This window comes from Sinocyclocheilus anshuiensis, unplaced genomic scaffold (genome assembly GCF_001515605.1).
Source record: "Sinocyclocheilus anshuiensis isolate Anshui unplaced genomic scaffold, SAMN03320099.WGS_v1.1 scaffold834, whole genome shotgun sequence".
In the NCBI taxonomy this organism is placed as follows: domain Eukaryota; kingdom Metazoa; phylum Chordata; class Actinopteri; order Cypriniformes; family Cyprinidae; genus Sinocyclocheilus; species Sinocyclocheilus anshuiensis.
The window spans coordinates 39,276-59,978 of NW_015540885.1; the positions used below are offsets into that span (position 1 = coordinate 39,276).

Below are 20,703 nucleotides of genomic sequence, written 5' to 3' on the forward strand. Positions count from 1 at the left end.
AGGAATGCTCGTTGCAATCACTGCGAGCGGACACGAGTTACGCAGAAGTCACACAAACTCCAGCGTGGTGCTGTTTGCAACCAGAGTAATAATTGTGGTTCTGAAAAAAAGCTGATATAATGGTGGAGCATGCATTACAAGCTTTCAGCGCTGGAGGCTGGATGAATGAGGGATAGCCAAGCACATGAACTCTGTTGATGTTCATCAATTCTCTTTCGCAAACTGGCGTTTTCTCTGCTGTTTTAAAACAGGTTTTTCTGCTGGGATTTGTAATTGCTTGAACATCAAAAGGCACATTTGTTTACGAAGCTCTGTTCTTTTTAACATCGCTTCAGCTTGGCAATAACAAGAGGAATTGCAGCATGTTTATAATTTCAGATAAACACTCGGTGACTCATTGATTCTCTTCAGGAATATCATGGATGCTGATCTAAAAAGTGGGCGTTATTTGGAAAAACTGTTTTTGGACTGCAAATGTTGAATTCTGTGTGAGTTGTTCAATACGGTATAGATTGTGTAGGAACAAAAACATCTGTTTTAGCAGTATTGATGAAATTTTCGCTGGTGACTCAAAAGTTAGTGAGCTGCCTTCTTAGACAGGATGTTTGGAATGCGCTTGTGATACCTTAGGCTGGCAGCTCGTTTGTTTTGTTTTTGTTTTTTTCTCTACCTGGGTGGCTCAATAGGTACGACATCCAAAAATACTCACTAGGCATGATTCCAAAAATGTAGCAGCTCACTAGACATGGTGCCTAAACCTGTTGTCTAAGTAAACAGCTCACTTGGCATGATGCCCAAAACACGCTGTCTTGGTATATAATATGATGTCCAAAACTGGTGTTTACATATGAAGCTCAAAAATTGTCTAGGAGAGGCAGCTTACTAGGTATGATTCCCAAAACTGGTGTCTGCATCGACACCCATACTGTCTAGGTGGGCAGCTCACTAGATATGATGCCCAAATATGTTGTCTATGTAGGCAGCTCAGGCATTACACCAAAATGTCTGTCTACAGTATGTAGGCAACTTAATGATGGGCAGCTCACTTTGATGCCCAGAATGATTGACTAGGTAGGCAGATCACTAGGTATAACACCCATATCTAGGTAGGTAGCACATGAGCACATGCTGTCTATGTAGGCATCTAGGTATTACACCAAAAATGCTGTCTAGGTAGGCAACTCAGTGATGTCAAAAACTGGTGTCTGCATAGGCAGCCCACTAAATTTGATGCCCAAAATGATTGACTAGCTAGGCAGATCACTAGGAATAACACCAATAAATGCTGTCTAGTTAGGTAGCACAAGATTGAGCACAGCCACTGTCTTGTGTAGTCTCAGTATTACAACAGAAAGGAGCCAACAATATTACATCACTCCAGGAAGTAAGTCATTATCAACGCAGTCCCATTACAGTGGGTTTAAAGTACAAGTGGTTTATTATTATGCACTTGTCATGTTAATCTCACTGGTTTTAGGAAGCTGTCAGTTTAATCTCATTGCGGTTTGTGTGGTTGTTGCAAGGAAAGATATTTAGCCTTATAATAACAAATACCCTGATTTATTTAAAACATTTACTTTAAGTAGAAAGTAAGAGCCACGTGCATCTCCAGGTTAGCGTAGTCCTCGTCTCTTTAGATAGCAATACGACTACAACAACCTGCTCTTGACTGAACTCACACAAAAAGAAGTGAAGAAAAGAAAAAAGGAAACATGAAAAAGCGAGATCATCTGTGCCTATTATCTGATTGGCTGTCTCCGAAGCCAACAGCATTGCCCACCCACATGTTTATATGAATCGTTGATCATTTGTCGAGTCCTGCCACTGAGAGAGGATCTGTGCCGCGATCGAGCGCTCATGGCAGCTAATGATTATCGCGAGTACCTGCGGAATCATATCGACATGGAAGAGGCTCCGGGGCGCGCTGCGCACACGGGCTCCACGCACAGAGCGCTCATATTCGGCACGCTCGCTGTCATGGGACTGCTGCAGGTCGCGTCGAGTGTGGCGATTTTGTTGCACTTAACCGGTTATCTGCGAGAGGTAAGGAACTCTCAAGGAAGCAAAGACAGGCAGAAAGCACAGTCCCCCTCATTTCATAAACTCTTTCATTGCAACACTTTTACAGGCTTTGTCACAATTTAGGTGCATGCATTTTAAAGTTTACTTGCGTTTCAGCACTTTTGAGGCCTGGTTACGTTTAACCTGCTGTGAACTCTGAATGTCAAGCGCTGCAGGACGGTTCAGAGAGTGTGAGACGCGCCGCGTTTGAACTTCAGAAGGAGAGCGCGCTCGGAGAAGCGCCTTGTGCCCACTCAGTGCTTTTTTCTGCCAAGTGCAATTGATTCTATGCTTTACAAGCTGCACGATTGTTAGAGGTAAAAAGTCTTTGACTTTAGTATTTGAAGGTGTGAATTTGGTCTGTCCAATTAAGTCGCACCTTCAACAGATCATCTGATTTCAACTTTATATTCTGTCATCATTTAGACGTCGCTTCAGAGAGTTGTCAAAATGTTAAAGCTCCTGATGTCCATACATTTTCAGTGATTCAGATAGCTTAAGTTGGTTTATTTAAAAAAAAAGCAAACAAACGTATATTTGTCAGGGATTTTAATCTCCGTGTCCTTGCAGGCGACAAAAACATTATCGTAAACATGTATTTTTCTTTTCTTTTGACATTACTGCTACTAATATCACCTCACAAATATATCAGTGTGTGATATAGGAGTTGTGTTTTATATGTGCAGATCTATTGATCTTTCTTGATTCCGAATTCTGTCGTTGTCATTGGTTATTAAATGTTTAAATAGTTTTGTTTTGTACACTAGTTTTGTTCTAGGAATAACTGTATAATCCAAATGCTGACGCAGGAAATGTTGGTTTTTGGCAATGCTGATCCTTATGAATGTGTTGTTGGTCTAGCACTGGTTTCCTTTTTCCGCGTTTTCCAGAAATCTGGAGAAAACAGACATTAAATTTGCTGTTGAGGCTCTCCCACAAGTGATACAGAGACATGCGGTGTCAGTCAAATGGCTGGACATGTATGCTCATTCCTGTCTTGAGTATATTAGAATAAAATTAAAGTCACCAGAGCTATACAATAACACAAATAGGAATTATGTAGTGCCCAAAACATGCTGAACAAATCCAAGGTTCTTCTTTGTCTAGATTCCAGCTCTGTTTACTCCAAACTAACTTCATGAGCTGCATCCTGAGATGCTTTGCACATAATTTCCTGAATTCAGAAATTCAGCTTGTAGTAGTGTAATGGTTGCTATAAAGTAAAAAGACTTCTCTTTTTTTCCCCTCTGGGAAGGTTGTTTGCTGGTCATGTCAAGTTTGCCCTTTCACCCTGATTCTCCAAAACATTTCCTCTGACTTCATTGCTCATCTGGTGGTCTGATACTTATATGTTTGGCAGAGCTGCAGTGAATGGGATGTTGAGAAGCAGCTCTCACATGTTGTCATGCCCAGACCTCTCCTGTAGTTTAAATGCTGTGGAGAATATTATGACATCTTGTTTTGTGAGGCTTTGGCCCAAACGCAGCGGTGTATGTCGGAGGCTTCTTGTGTGCTGGTGGAGGGCCAAAGAAACAGATGCAAGAAAGGGAAAAAGATGAATGTCAGTTGTGTTTGGCTCATGATTCATGCTATCCTCAGAAATGGATGCAGGGACAATCCTCATCTGAACCAAACCATATATGATAATAAAATGCTTTTGCAAAAAGCTTCTTCTCATTCCTTTTATAGCGCATGTAGGCCTATATCAAATGCAGTTTCGGTGCTTTAGAGGAAATGAGAATAATATCACACACTGCGTATCTCTCTCATTCTGTCTGTCAGCATTCCATCTGGTGTTACTTACAGTTACAGACAGTTTCGGATTTTTGGATTTTGTGGTGTGTATCATATTACCTTGTAACTGAGCACCTGCACTATTCATAGTTTCAGATAGGTGTTGACGCCCTAGTTTTACCGCTTTAAATAGTGATCACAATCCAAGATCAGTGAGAACAGTTTATTTCATTTCCAAAAATGTGGCTGATGTAGTTATAGCAGAAAAACTTGCTTGTTCTTGAACGTACTTGACAAAGACCACAGTGTTCCTCTTTATTCATTCGACCCAAATGGAAATAAGTTTTTGCATTTTCTGGACTTATGTTGAGGGAAGATCTGTGTAATTCTGGGTAAGGAACTCTCAAGGAAGCAAAGACAGGCGGAATGCACCCGGGAGAAAACAGTTCATAAACTCTTCCATTACAACACTTTTTAAAGGCATTGTCACAATTTAGGTGCATGAATCTTAGTTTTACTTGCGTTTCAGCAGTTTTGAGGCCTGCTTTCGTTTAACCTGCTTTGAACTCTGAATGTCAAGCGTTGCAGGACCGTTCAGAGTGTGCGAGACGCGCCGCGTTCGAAGAAGCGTCTTGTGCCCTCTCAGTGCTTTTGTGCCGAGTGTGTTTTGAACCTAGATTCCTAAACCAATTGTTTCTATACTTTACAAGCTGCACGACTGTTGAAGGTAATTAGTGTTTGACTAAAAGAATAATAATAATAAAAAGGTATGAATCTGGTCTATCCAATTAAGTCGCACATTCAACAGATCATTTGATTTGAACTCTGAAATTTAAACGTCGCTCCACTTTGATTCAGATTGGTTGAACTGGTTTATTTAAAAAAGTATATTCGGTAGTGAGTTGAATCTCTGTGTTCTTGCAGGGGACAAGAAACATTGTCGTAAACGTGTTAAAAGTGTTTATTGCTACTAATATCACCTCACAAATATATTAATGTGAGACAATTGTGTTTTATGTGTAGAACTCAACAGTATTTATTGATTCACAAGAACTTGCTCGCACACGTTACTGTAGTTCAGTTTGATGGTTATTAAATGTTAGTTTTGCACACAAGTTTTGTTCTGGGAATAACTGTATAATCCAATTGCTGACGCGGGAAATGTTGGTTTTTGGCAATGTTGATCTTCATGAATGTGTTGTTGCTCCAGCACTGCTTTCCTTTTTCCGCGTTTTCCAGAAATCTGGAGAAAACAGACATTACTCTGTTGTTGAGGGTCAGTGTTGGGGAAAGTTACTTTTAAAAGTAATGCATTACAATATTGCGTTACTCCATTAAAAAAAGTAACTAATTACGTTACTTGGTTACTTTTTATGGAAAGTAATGTGTTGCGTTACTTTTGCGTTACTTTTTAAATCTGGACAGGGCTTGCTTGTTTGTTTTTAAAATAAAAAAAGATATATTTTTCACACCAAACATGAAATGAATAAGCCTCAGGCTGAAGGGAAAGTAAATTTACGTAATTTTTTTTTTACGTAATTTAAGTGAGATGAATTAATGCATATTCATATTTATTTTAGAACTACCGTAACAACATCTGATTTCTCTCAGAATGGGGACAGGAGAGCTGTCAATCAATAAATTGGAAAAAAAGTAACTTGCGTTACTTATTTGAAAAAGTAACTCAGATATTCTCTTGTAAATTAAAAAGTAATGCGTTACTTTACTAGTTACTTGAAAAAAGTCATCTGATTACGTAACTCGCGTTACTTGTAATGCGTTACCCCCAACACTGTTGAGGGTCTCCCACAAGTGATACAAAGACATACAGTGTCCATCAAAAGGTTGGACATGTCAGTTCATTCTTTTTTTGAGTACATTGGAATACTATTAAAGTCACCCGAGCTATAAAAGTGGTCAATGGTCAAAGGTTCTTCTTTGTCTAGACTTTATAGCTGCATCCTAAGATGCTTTTAAATAATATTGAACATAATTTCCTGAATTCAGAAATTGTGATGAATTAAAGAGTTATTTTTTTCCCCTTTGGGAAGGTTGTTTTTGCTGGTCATGTCAAGTTTGCCCTTTCACCCTTATTCTCCAAAACATTCCCTCTGACTTCATTTGCTCATCTGGTGGTTTGATACTTAAGTGTTTGGCGGAGCTGCAGTGAATGGGATGCTGAGAAACAGCTCTCACGTTGTCATGCCCAGATCTCTCTCCTGTAGTTTGAATGCTGTGGAGAATATTATGACATCTTGTTTTGTGAGGCTTTGGCCCAAACGCAGCAGTGTATGTCAGAGGCTTCTCGTGTGCTGGTGGAAGGACAAAAAAACGGATGCAAGAAAGGGAAAAAGATGAATGTCAGTTGTGTTTGGCTCATGATTCATGTTATCCTCAGAAATGGATGCAGGGACAATCCTCAACATAACCCAACCATATATGATAATGAAATGCATTCGCGAAAAGCTTATTCTCATTCATTTTATAGCACATGCGTTTCAAATGCAGTTCAGTGCATCAGAGGAAAGCAGAATAAAATCACACACTGCATGTCTCTCTCATTCTGTCTATTAGCATTCCATCTGGTGTTACTTTCGGATTTTCGGATTTTGCAGTATATCATATTACGTTGTAACTGAGCACCTGCACTATTCATAGTTTCAGATAGGTGTTTACGCCCTAGTTCTACTGCTTTAAATACTCGCAATCTAAGTTCTGTGAGAACAGTTTATATCATTTCCGAAAATATGGCTGATGTAGTGATAGCAGAAAAACTTGTTTGTGCTTGAAGATACTTGACGAAGACAAGCCTCCTCCTTCATTAGACCCAAATGGAAATAAGTTTTTGCAATTTCTGCACTTATTTTGAGGTTATATCTATGCAATTCTGGGGAATAGATTTTACCATGGTAAAATGTGAGATCTGAGACTCGTATTAGTAAAAAAGATTCAGTCAAAATATGCAATAAACGAAAGCAATAGTTTTTGTAGAATTTTATGAATGGCAACCGTTCCATTTTGCAGCATTCTGCGGGTGCAGATGTGGATCTGCTGCTTATAGTATGTGATATGAACATAATAAGCACCTCAATTAATCCCCATGTGATGATATTATTCTGTTTTACCACCCATGCTGAAGGAGTGCATTGGTCAGGACATGGCTGAAGAGAATAACCAGGATGTTTTACCTTGCTTAACATAATAGTTCTCATCGAATTGGATTTAAATGCACATCTTACATCACTTTTGTTCTCTGAGCATGTCAAGCGGAGTTTAACTTCTTAATGAAACTAAGCCTGCTTTCCCGTTAGTTCATTAAAAGCATGCAGTGTGCAGTGGTACTAACTGCTGGATGCAGTTGTGTAACTGAACTGTGTTTGTTGTGTTTTACAGGTCAACCTTGCCTCAGCCCAGCAGAGTCCTAATGAGGTGAGCTAATAAACTTCAAAAGACGAGTCTGTGTTTCTCATGTTTGTGCATTTTGGCTCAGACGCAGAAACCGCATCAGGTTGCAGTTTCTTGCAGTTTGCAGTTCTTTTCCTCATTTTACACAACACAATTTGCCTTTAGGAATCTTTGCTGGTTGGGGTGTGATGGTATGCCAAAAAACGGAGACCAATTTGACATTCATCGTTCCTTAGCATTATTAACATTTCACGTGCTTATAGCAAGGCATTTCCTTCTGTTAGCACAAACAAGGACATTCTGACACATGTATCAGTGATCTGTAAGTAGTGTTTATTGGACAAGCAGAATGTGCTTCTTGCATTAATGGTACCAATGTCCCATTGTTAAACATGGGCTCTGCATTGGTATTTTCACATATTTTTTTTAAAGACAAGAATAAACACGCCACAATACCACGGCTGCTGTACAGCATTTCCTTAACTGTGACGATGTAGTCGCTTGTGATAAGGTCAAGTCCCTGGAACTGTTCTTTGTCAGGAGCTTAGTTTGGATATTTAGCCATGTCTCATGGCTACTGGCTCTATAATTACAAAGGACCTGCTTAAACATCTATATATGGTCCGTATGGATGCAGTTATCCTATGCTCATTGTGCTGTGCTCATGTAGTAGAGTGTAATTGTAGGGTTTGGAAAAGACATTCGGCTGCGGTTAAGAAATAGATTTGTCTCAATATCAGAAGAATCTGTGAAAAGAGATCAGAGGAGAGATAAAGTGTGTTGACTTTAGTTCATACAGGAATTTAAAAGAGTATTTCCTTCTTTGTTTATGTTGTGAGGGCTTGTCATTATATTATGGCTTTAATGCTATATCAAATTTCTATTCATGATCTTTTTGAAGGTTTTCTCTTTTTTTTTTCTTGCTTTGCCAGGTCATGAGAAGTGTACTGTTTTTATCATTACCCTGGGGGAACTTATTTCAGAGGAAATGTAAACCTGAAAAAAAGTGTTTAAATATATGTTATGCCATGGCTTTTTAATGTTGCTCAAATGCAATCTAGTTTGAAGCTTGTATCTGCTGGCCTACTTTGCGGTCTACCAAAATTCTTAAGAAGGTCAGAGCACCGAACAACATCCAGAACTCTGCGCTCGAAAGCCCTAATTATTATGCTTGTTTGCTATTCGATGCTAGTATAGGACAAAAACCCCTAATATTATCACATTTAGATATTTAGTTCATATTTCATAAATATAGCTTTTACTTATGCCTTAATCTACTACCACTTTTATAAATCTCTTTGTGGTATCATACATAAAATGCTGACATATCCGCGACATGCTCAAGTTGAAGGGAGTGTATTTAAGAATTCAGTGTGTTTCAGACTTGCTGGATTGTTGACTCCATTTTAAAGACACCTTGCACGCTAACAGACATTTAATACTTTCTAACATTTCAGTCATACCTGAGCAGGTGAAACTGTAGAGAGGAAACAGCATGACACATTTGTAGCCTGACATTGTTATTGCATCTCTTGCTAATCTTTTTTGACATGGTCTCACCTATCAGGCATGGTGTTGAGTTAAAGTCTGTAACTCCTACATCCATCCTTCGTAGTGTAGCTCACAGAGAAATTAGTTTGTAACAAAGTGGCTTGTCACTGCAGAACATTCGCATGCCCAACTGAACCTGATGCGAAATCTGATATCGATGATCGATAAACCTGAAATTCCCAATCACATGGATTCCAAATGGATTTCACCCATGAAAATTGATCGGAGAACGATATTTATCCCAACCAGCCTGAGGTTACAACATGAGGTTATGGAACTATTGGAGCTATTAGAATAGTCATGTCACTGGTCCAAAATCCCACTCCTCTATGTGAGAGATCTACAATAAACATTAAATGTGACCCTGGATTAGAAAACCAGTCTTAAGTTGCTGGGGTATGCTTGTAGCAATAGCCAAAAATACATTGTATGGGTCAAAATTATAGATTTTTCTTTTATGCCAAAAATCATTAGGATATTAAGTAAAGTTCCATGAAGATATTTTGTAAATTTCCTACTGTAAATATATTAGAATTAAATTTTTGATTAGTAATATGCATTGCTAAGAACTTAATTTGGACAACTTTAAAGGCGATTTTCTCAATATTTAGATTTTTTTGCACCCTCAGATTCCAGATTTTCACATAGTTGTATCTCGGCCAAATATTGTCCTATCATAATAAACCATACATCAATGGAAAGCTCATTCATTATTCAGCTTTCAGATGATGTATAAATCTCAATTTCGAAAAATTGACCCTTATGACTGTTTTTGTGGTCCAGGGTCACAAATATCCATTGTTTATTTGTTTTCTTATTGGAGTCTACATGATCATAGGAGTCTGCACAGTGAAGATCATTCAGTAATGTGTTTGGTTGTTCTTTCTCAGGAAATGCACAGTGAAACCTTAATAGCCGATCCAATCAAAAGTTGCAAGGAGAAGAAGGAAAGATTTCGGCAAAAAAAGGACACACGCATGCCGTCAGCTCACCTTCCCATCAAGACGCCGACTAACTTTGCAGCCAGTAAGCATATGCTGTATATTTTAGAATCACGTGGCATGAAATGTTTCCTGAAATGTTAGAGACTTGTGACTTTGACTGGCTTTAATTTTGTCATGAAAAATATATTCTATTTTATATAACTAAAGAGAACGGAAGTGATCTTGATGTAACATATAACCATATTTATATCAAACTTTGTTTTTTCTGACTGTTGCTTTTGCAGAAGATCGAAATGAATTAACCATAATCACCTGGGATGATTTTCAAGGGCTGAATTTGAAGAAGATGAAATACCGTGACGGACGAATTCTAGTGGATGAAGCTGGCTACTACTATGTATATGCCAAGACCTGCTTTCGATACGCTGAAGAACATGACTCGGGCAAAGAGGACGTCAGCAATGTACAGTTGTTTCAATACATTTATCATGAGAAGCACACGCAGTCTGTAATTACACCTATTCTTCTTACAAAAAGCGGCGGCACGCTGCAGTGGAACATCGCGACGTTCAACATGTACTGCGTGGAGCAGGGCCGAGGCATCCAGTTGAATAAGGGCGATGGTATTTTTGTCCGCGTATCCAATGCATGGCTGCTGGACCCAGCAGCTGAAGGCACATATTTTGGTACTTTTAAGATAAGCGATTGATTTGCATCATTTTTGCTACTGAACATATTTATGCACATTTTGCATTTTTTTTAAGTGATCATGAACCACTGAGCACTTGTTTTTGATCACTGACTTTTGAATTTTTGTTCAGTATAGATGACTTTTAAGAGCACATTATAAGTTTGAACACTTTGCAATTGTGCCATTGAAGCTCTTAAGTACCAGCACTAGAAGACCAAGAATGGACTCAGCCCTCTGTCCGTGTTTTTTATTGTTAAGTACCGATACTGGAAATCAGAGGCGCCACAAAGGGGTGAAGGTTAGGACGATTCCAAGGGTCCTGACCAGAGAGGGTCCCGATGCAATCCCTGGGACGCGATCGCAATTTCAACGAGGGCCGAGGCAAAAACTGTCCAAGGGGCCCAGAAACACTAGCGGCGCCCCTGCTGGCAATAGGTATTAGTCCAATACTGGTACCCATACTCTTAAAGTGCTCCAATACCAACAACCGTGCAGTGAATCACAGCGGTGGAGAGATGCTGGACAGTCCTAGTAAAGAACGCAGTAGTCTGTGGCGACCTCCACAACAGAGGAAAAACGTGTGAACTAAGTGCTCAAATTTACGTCGAAACATACTTAATATGAACTTCTGGTTCATTAAAGTATTGTATAAATTGCAGCCTTAGTCGTAGTGACGTATTGTTATCAGTTAGTTCCAAAAAAGTAGCTGTGCATCCCTAGTTTAAGAACTTCATCATTACATCTCATCGACTGGATCGGGATATAAAACAAAACGGAACAAAAACCATGAAATGTTTCAATCTAACAAGCATGATTAATTGAACTTTGGAAATTTGATCATGCAGAATCTGTCAAGGACAACTGAATTATGCCCAACAGGTGGATAGACACTTCCTGTCACCCCTCTTATCAAGAATAGGATGTTTTACTGATTGACGAATTTCACTGTTGGACATTTAGAGCTGCCGTTTGTTTTTTTTAATGGTGTTGACATTTAAATTTCTTGAACAAAACGTATACAAACATTCAGCAAAATCAAGGCAGCTGGACTGTCTTTGACTCCGTGTGAGAAGCGATGTGCAGAACCAAACTGAGTTTGGTACGCTCTAATTTAATTTTTTTTAATGCACTAAAGTGTATTTATTTATTTTCTATGATGATAGAATGTTTGTCAGATGTTCTGTCTGTACAGTTTTGTACAGTGTATATAATTATATAATTGCCTTTATTCCATTCTTCAAGAGGTTTTGGATGAAGGGCATTGACTTTAGGTCAGTTATACATGCGCTTTTGTCCCAGGCACAGGGCTCCTGTTTAAAGCAGAAATTGATTAGTTTCTCACTAAGAAACTTTGTATTTAAGTAAAATTAATTTGACAATTCTGTGTGCAAATGTTTGTGGACAGCAGAATATATTGTTCCCAACCCAAAGCAAGCCTAAAAAGGTTTGCAGCCTTAGTCAAATTTTTTTTTTTTCACATTAGCAGATGTTTTGTTTTATTATGTTTATTTATACTCAATAAAGATACTTTTCTAAATAAAATACCAATTTGTTAATGAAAAATACTTTTGATAATGTGATGTGAAGTGTTAAACGCTGTTATTTACCATGTTTTCCACCTCCTAGGCATTCTTAGTTTACATATGCGTTAAGTCTATTTTAATATTGCCTCGACAAAGAAAAAGTCCAGGCATTTCCCAGTGTTAACTGGCTCCTCTCTGGATGTGACAGCTAAAGTAAATGTTTGGTCTTTCCTTTCTTTGTGGTATTGTCAAGAAAACGGGTGAATTACGCTAGCTGTGAGGTGGGAACATGGTCGTCCTTAAAATAATATCCACCCATTAGTGGCGGTTGTTTTATTTTCTAATTCACTGCAGATATTTGGACCAAAATTTAGCTTGGACCTCTTCCATGCTGAGAGAATAGAAGTAGGAGAACCAAAACAAAACTGCGTCCCGTTGTGTTTTCTCAAGTCTAACTCAAGTTAACATTGATTTGAGAGGAACTCGCAATGCTAGTGCTCATCACTCAACATAGCCAACCACTGAAAGCACTGTGGTCTGTGAAATCCAAGGGTGATGGAAATGGCCACATATGACGCTTGACCTCAATATTGCAATTGTTAAGGGGGGAAAAAAATATAATACGTTTGAATTATTCATTACAATGTTTCAAAGACAGTTTCATAACAAAGTTTAAATAGTTTTTTTCTTCATATAATCAGTATTAAAAAAAAATGTTTTTGCAGTAAACAGGTCAATGACAAATTAATATTAGGAGAAAAAAACGTTAAAATTTAAATTGTAATTAGAATGTAATATTTGTATTAATGTTGGTTGTGTGTTTTGAAAAACATTTATACTGTTTTCTATAATAATAACAATAATAATAATAGTAATAATAATAATAACTCCCAAAATGTCAAGTGATGTAAGCATAAAATGAAAAACATTTCATGACATTTTTGTAAAAACATTTTTCAAGGGCTTTTAAAGTTAATTTTTTTTTTGTTCAAAATGTAAATTCCAAATATATAGCACACAATTTATACAAAGTTGATTTTGTTCATTTTTGAAAAACTTTGATACAGTTTAATAATAATAATAATTATTATTATTATTATTTGATGACTAAAAATTTAAAGTGGTGTAAGTTTTGGCTCCTACTTTTACTGCAGATGCAGTTTCATTTTGAATGCTAGCACAGCAAATGTTGCTCTGTCTCTCGAAGTTTCTTTTTTTTTGAAGCAATTACATTTCTCAATACTTGGCATGTATGGGGTCCCATAAAAATGCCAGGATGTTTGCCAACTGTACTGTGTGCACACACTGGCTTTATACCCCCTATATGTAGGCTGAGTTTTCTTTCTTTCTTCTTCTTTTTAGACTTTATTGTTTGCATGTGCAAAAATAAAGGTTTCGGGTTACACAAAAACTTAGTGTTGCAGCTGAACTGATTGTTTCACGTTTTCGTTTGGAGACAGTTGAACAATCTATCCATGATCTACCCGTGCAGCCATATGTGTAAATGCTGGTCCATTTACAGCTGTCTTTACAGCACACACTTCACCATAAGACATTTCTGTGGTCATCAGATGTTAGCAACCCAGTGTGAAATGTTTATGGGCTTGATGTGGAATGAAATGTTTTGTGATTAAATTGTGCTTTTGTAAGCATATATCACAGGCAATGATACATTATTAGATTAGCTAACTCAAAGAGTGCCTCTTTTAATGGGATTCTGTGGTGAGAGGGAAATGGCTTCAAGTTTAGATTTATGGAGCAGCTGGGAGTATTGTTATGCACATTAAAGTTGCTTAGCAATTTGCACGCTCATGCATTCTTCCTTTGCTGACTAAGCTTCGCCAGTTGTTTGTACTGGGCACTGTGGGCAGCACTCTGACACTGAACGTCTACAACATCTTACCTATACACAGCTATGCAATATTACTGATATTACAATACACTATATGATATGTGATAGTTGTTTATTGATATCATATTACCAAAACAAAAATAAACACATTACCACCTCAAACAAAGGCCCCCTGCTGATGTCCGCTTGTGTTTCTACAGGCTTCAGGACCTTGGACAGCACAATTCCAATCAATGTCCACATTTATCAGATGAGAGTGACAGTGGCCACTACAGATCACATGACCATGATCATGCTTTTAGGGTGAACCGCCAAGTTCAGGCCAAGTACCACCTTTGATGAAAGCAGAACATACAATTACCACCTAGTTACAATGTTTAAAATCGAGATGAAATAGAAATAGCAACAGAGCTTTTCTTCTGTAATAGACTATCATAAAAAATAAGTGCCTTTGTTGTTTTATTGGATTTTGAGATGTGCACTTAAAAGTGAGCTTGCAGGAGCAGGGTTTAAGCTGACTAAATGAAGTGCAGAAATTGTTATTAAATAACATTAAAAAAAAACACATAAAGGCAAAGATGTTATCTACATATTACATGAAAGACTGAACCCTGTTATCAGATGAAAAAATATAATTTGAGTACCAAACCTTTTCTGTGTAAAGTTACATGCAATTTTACAAATTTGTTTCTGTGGCAGTGTAACACCATAAACCCTAAAATGAATTTAAAAATGATAATTTAAACATATTAACAGCTCAGAGTGTTGGGCACATTTAACAGAACAAAATAATGTAGGTACTTTGATAAAAATATTAAGCTTCATATTTTTGCTTTTAAGTTCTCCAAAAATGTAAATAAAGGTTTAAAAAAAAAAAAAAACATGGGCACCGCAAATAAATATTTATGATTTGAATATTGCTTGCAAATGAAACTGATTAAAACATGCTGTTTTAGAATGTATTATTATTGTTTTTTACGTTTTATTTTGTTTACCAGCTGTTTACCATTGTCTACTATACATAGGTACTTCACTGTAACCTTGAGCAGCTACTCAAAATTCTATTTTGTCATAACCAGTATTGTCACAAATGCTGTATGTCAGTCAGCTGAGCTTAACTTGTACTGAATTCAAAATATTTTTTTCAAAGCTTGACCTACATAAATAAGTCAATCAATCAATCAATCAATCACATGAAATATTTGTGATTTCTATGTTGCTTGAAAAAATGGCTACTTTTGGCTGGCCAAAAGATACATAACAGATGCTAACTAAAAATCTTGTCTGCCTGAGTTAAATAACCACTTAAACTCTCTTACAATGAAAGATTTGATACGGTCTGAATGGCAAAACACACCTTGTGAGCATGTTCATATCCCCTGTACGTCTATGTGAATGTATTAAGAAGATACAAAGGTGACAGAGCTCACATTGTTTATGCCTTTATTTGTGCTTGAGTGTTGGGCACATTGGCATGATTTCTTTTCCAACTCATCAACTCCTGACTCTTTTTGAAACAAAATGACTCAGGCACGGTTGAGCCAGGATATGTGAAATATAGACTTAAATCAGTAGAGCCTCCAGACTTCCCAAACCACCGGCAACACACCCAGACTGAAGACGAGGTGGAATGTCATTCATATGGTCCTGATTTCTCTCCCCACTACTATCAGAAGAGGACAGGAGGGAATGATGGGACGCTCAGCTGCAGAAACATGCCAGTGGCAGAAACCCATTTGGTTACTTGCTTACGTAGGAGCTCACCACAAACTTGGGCTATGCACTGGTTAAAGATTTTCTGAATCTTCCTCTTCCCCTGTCCATGTGCAAAACGAGTAGAGATACATAACCTACTGTAGATGCAGGAAAGGACCATTCACACATACAGTACCAGCAACATGATGTAGGCCTACACAAACACTCACACGGGCACACACACATGGTCATACAACAACTCAATGAACAGACCCACTGTAAACAATGATTAGTCAGCTAACATTCAATAGTTTGTTGCTAATTTAAAACGATTTGTATATTAAGAAAACAGTGGGGTTTTTTTTGTGAAGAGGTGTTTTAATTATATATTTTAATTGATAAATTAGGTTTATATTATGTAAGGAATAATTGACGATGGGCTGTAGAATTATTAGAACATAATGCACACCCGAGGTGGTGATTCGGCCACGACGCGAAGTGGAGCGGAGTCAATTATTCCGCTAATACTACGGTTGCCACACTTCAAGACGTTGTTCAGATGTTGTATTTAAAGACATGTATCAGGTTTTTGTCCTTAAAACGCGCTTGTGAGTAGGATTTATTTCTTACGCATCTCATCCAACGCCTCCGTTGCTAATTCCAAGACGTCATTTTAGACCTAGCAACAGAAGCTTGAACCGTTGATAGCAGACTAATGCAGTTAAAGTTATTGGACCGAGAGAGAGATAGAGAGAGAGAGAGAGAGGGATTAAGCGTGTGAATTACCTCTCTGAGTTTGTGTGCCTCTCAGCAGTGTTCGGCAGCAGTGTCTCTACTAATAGCGAAAATGTAAGTTCATCTGTTCCAAGAACAGCGCCGTTATTACATCGCTTGTAAGAAATAACATGTAGATTTTACTGATAAAGTCGTCAGAGCAGCGCTGACAACACGTTTCTGTGCGCGTGTATGTTTCCGTGTTTGTCACTGTACCCAGATAGCACACATCTGCAAGTTAAAGATTGCTTTATCTGGAAAGCATCTGCTGTGTACAAACATCTGATAGACATCTCTAAGATGTCAGTTACATACACTCTATCATAAACATCTTATAGACATTTTCTAAACGTCTATTTGACATCTGATAGGAAACGTCCTATAGACGTATTGCAGATGAGCGAACACTCTAAAAAATAGGCTACGTCTTGCAGATGTAAATGCAGACGTCAAATATACATCTCCTTGATGTACGTGTGCTATCAGGGTATGTGTGTGCCTTTGTAATGGAGAGAGAGTGGGAGAAAGAGAGTATGTGCTTTCCATACATACACTCTAAAAAATGCTGGGTTGTTTCAACCCAACTTTGGGTCAAATATGGATTAACCCGAATGTTGGGTTAAATTTTTAAATTAAGTTTTTAACCCAGCACTTGGGTTAGTCCATATTTGACCCAAAGTTGGGTTGAAACAACCCAGAATTCTTTTTAGAGTGTACTAAAATGTAATTTTGTGGCAAAAACATGGAAATAATTAGTCGTTTTATCCTATTGTTTGCTATGTTTATTTGCTTGGTCAGTGTTGTTGTGGGTTTTGGTTCTTTTGCTGTTGTAAGCTGTAACCTTTGAAATCACTGAAATCATTTGGCGAAGTGATTTGGACATGTAATGCGGTCAAGACCTGCCTGGAACTACTTCAGTCGTGTGTTTCCCTGAAAATAATTGCACACCATTGAATGTTCGTCAACCAATCAGATTCAAGCATTCAACAGCCACGTAGTATAAACAGAAATTGATTTAGGCCCTGTCCCAAATGGCACACTTCATGTGCACTTATGGTCTTGTGGACTTACAATGGCTGCCGCGTACGCGTGTCCGTTAAGTCCACGAGAGTGTAGGGTGTCCCATTCGTCATTTTAGCTTTCAGAAGGGTGCTCGTGAGTGCCCCCTTTGCGGCCGCTATGCGCCCTCGATGTGTACTTCTGCAGCTCCGCAGCAGACTTCTTCCTGACAGTCAAAGCGGCATTTCGTCAAGAAAGTGTGGACTGCGGAAAGAGGAAGACCGCAAAGGTTTAGGGTGCGATTTGGGACACCTTACGGCACTTCTCATTTATTCCTATGGTATCCGTAAACGGCGATTGAGTGTCTCACAACTGTGACTGAAATTCAATGACGTCAAGGCTGTAATGTGATTGGTTATCAAGGCACACGTGATCCAAGTTGACCGTTACGCTTTATCCAAGAGTAAGTAATACAGACCCTAGTATCTCCCAATAGTAAAACTGTGGCTGTTTCTCAATTCCAAGAACACAAAGAACGGACTTGTGTTCTCGTGGAGACCGGTCTTGTCAGGCTACCTTGAAAGAACGAACTCGGAAGGACGCGAGAACACAGAACACATCTTTGTGAGAATTGGGATGCGCTGTGATCTTGTTGCTCAACTGACAACCCCAGAACGTTATAAGGAGTGAGACACAATAAATAACACATAACATTACATACTAATGTCATTTAGATTATTAACATTTATTTCAGATTATTATAGACAATACTTTCATAGTATTTATAGTATTCTGTTTTAGTTTACCATATGTATTTGTAAAAAAAAATTAGGCTTAGGCATGTACAGTATATTTAATGCTAGCTATATGTTGTCAGTGTTAAAATTATCACCTCGATATCAAGAACGCATCCGAGCACTTTCACGCGTCCTCTGTATTTGCGTTCTTGAGTATTGTGCTGCATCCCAATGTGCCTATACTTATACTACGCCCTTAAAGTATGTACTCTTTTGGTGAAGAAAAAGTGCACACTTTTGAGTGTGTAGTAGAAGAGTAGGCAAGCTTTGGGACATACTATCACGTTATACAATTGCGTCTTTAACGGTCCGCTATGTTGCATAATTATGCACGCATTTAATGTTTTTTATTCGTGTTTGTAGTTCTGAACTGAATCATTCTCAAAGCGCAATGGATTGTGGGTAATATTAGCCATCAGAGTGTGCCCGGATCCACAATCTACCTGAAATAGTAGACCATCCAGGGACTTTGCTCTTATGCTCTTTTCAACATACTATGCTTTGGGACACATCTATTTTAATCTCACATACTATTTAGGATGGATAGTATGAACATTGGGACGCAGGGATGGAATTGAACTTTGACGGTTAATGATGACGTAGAGCGAGAACTATTGCTTAAGAATGCATATTGAGAAACGGCCAATCTCTGGTTCAACGACAGTCAGTTACAGTTTCCGTTGCACAGTAAAAAAAAAGAGTGCAAATGTGCTGGTCACTTACTAGTCACTGCAATTTAAGATTAGGTTTTATTCTGTTCATAAAAAAACCCCATCATGATTGGGCATACATAACACTGATACTAGTCACTAAAAAATTAAATTATTTGTTGAAATCTGGAAGCCATAGAAATAATACATTTTTATTTACCTTTTTTTATTCATTAAAAACCATTATATCATCATCATACGGAGCAGTCACAAGTCACATTTTAAGTCTATTGAAACGGAAGCCATAGAAAGAACAAATTTTGTTTTCAATTAACAACATACAATATAATACAATAATTTAAATAGGCTAATTCATGTCATTTATTCATTGAAATGCATTATATCAACATGAGGAATATGGTCACATAATAGTCATTACATAGACCTAATAGTCATTACAAGTCTAATTTCAGGTAAAACCTGAAAACCAAAGAAAGAAAACTTAGATATTTTTAGATAATAAACAATATTACATACCTTTTATTAAATAGTAATGCAACACATTTGCTGGTAATTATACTGTAAATGAATCCTACCTGTCGCGACATTCCCTACTCTACCTTCTCTTAAAAAATAACATTTTTATCAAGGCAAAATATACATATATTTCCCAACAAAAGTATTGTTTAGTGTAAAACATGTTGAAGATTAGCAAACAGGTCATCGATTCATTAAATGATAAGCTATTTCCTCACAAAAGCTGTGTATTCACCCCGCGTCCCAATGTTCATACTATCCATCCTAAATAGTATGTGAGATTAGAATAAGTGTGTCCCAAAGCATATGTTGAAAACAGTATGCCAAAAGTTCCCGGATGGTCTACTATTTCAGGTAGATTTTTGAAGTGTGGATCCGTGCACACTCTAATTGCTAATATTGCCCACAATCCATTGCGTTTTGGTGAAGGGTTTCGTTCACGAATAAAAAGCGTTAAAATACTATCAACATGGCGGATGTTCACGACGGTTAAGTAGGGAGGTTTAGATAAAGTGGTTCGAGTTACTAATAATCAACATTTAACCTGGAAAATAATATTTATTTAATGTTATCTGTGTTAGGATATTTCATCTGCAACAACAATGTGAACTTTTTAAAATATCCGTTTGGCCTTTTAAATGCAAAAAAATGAGTTCTCCGCATAAAGATCTACAGCTGGCAGATCAACGAGCTACTTCTTTTCTCTCCAGTTCAGTACAGTAGGAAGTTAAATGAAATGAAATGTGGAGGATGCTAGCTGTGACAAGATAATAGACAGGGCAGTTTACATGGACAACAATAATCCGATTTTAACACGATTAAGACAATACTCTGTTTAAGAATCTACCATGTAAACAGAGATTTTTGATTACTTTAATCCGGCTAAAGTCATATTCGAAGTAAACAGAAATCAAATTAAGACATGTGGAGTGTTCCTATTTTAGTCGCATTACTGAAGTGCAGAATAGACATGTAAACACCTTAATCACATTATTACCGTCGTTTAGGACTTTTCGCCGCATTTTGCGACAGGATACACACACGGCAGTGGTCAACTGTTTGACGGCAAATAAAAGAGCTTCAACACCGCCATCATCTGTATGCACGTACAAATAATTAACTGCACTTGAAGCTTTCATAAAATTAAAAATGAAACACCCAAAACTGTACATGGCATCATCACGAAGACGAACTATATGTTTATACGTGAAATTCTGGAGGGGACGTCGGATGGCGTCGCGTGGGGACGTAATGACATGTGCCATTAATCGATCTATGTACTATAACATGTAAAACAGGAACATGAAAGGAATATTCTAAAAGCAACTCATGTAAACACCATAATCATAATATTGGCTTATTTAGAATAAGGTAAATAATTAGATTACTGATGTCCATGCAAACGTAGTCATTGACAGGGTGCTTGTAATGTGCGACAGAGCGGACCTTTAAAGGGGTCATATGATGCTTTTTTAAAGATCATTATTTTG

General features: G+C 37.7%; 1 protein-coding gene across 2 annotated transcripts in view; it reads left to right on the plus strand.

Moving 5' to 3' along the window:
* Window positions 1-11,866, plus strand: part of LOC107688674 (tumor necrosis factor ligand superfamily member 11-like) — a 12,966-nt gene extending 1,100 nt beyond the window's left edge. Inside the window, exons 1-4 of one of the 2 annotated variants that reach the window (XM_016486396.1) lie at window positions 1,836-2,043; window positions 7,189-7,224; window positions 9,642-9,777; window positions 9,980-11,866. In XM_016486396.1, coding sequence (XP_016341882.1) covers window positions 1,858-2,043; window positions 7,189-7,224; window positions 9,642-9,777; window positions 9,980-10,404 — 783 coding nt within the window. In that variant the 5' untranslated portion in view covers window positions 1,836-1,857 and the 3' untranslated portion in view covers window positions 10,405-11,866. Of the gene's footprint in view, window positions 1-1,835; window positions 2,044-7,188; window positions 7,225-9,641; window positions 9,778-9,979 lie in introns of those variants that run through there. The other variant, XM_016486397.1, reaches the window with a different exon arrangement.
* The last annotated feature ends 8,837 nt before the right edge of the window (window positions 11,867-20,703 follow it).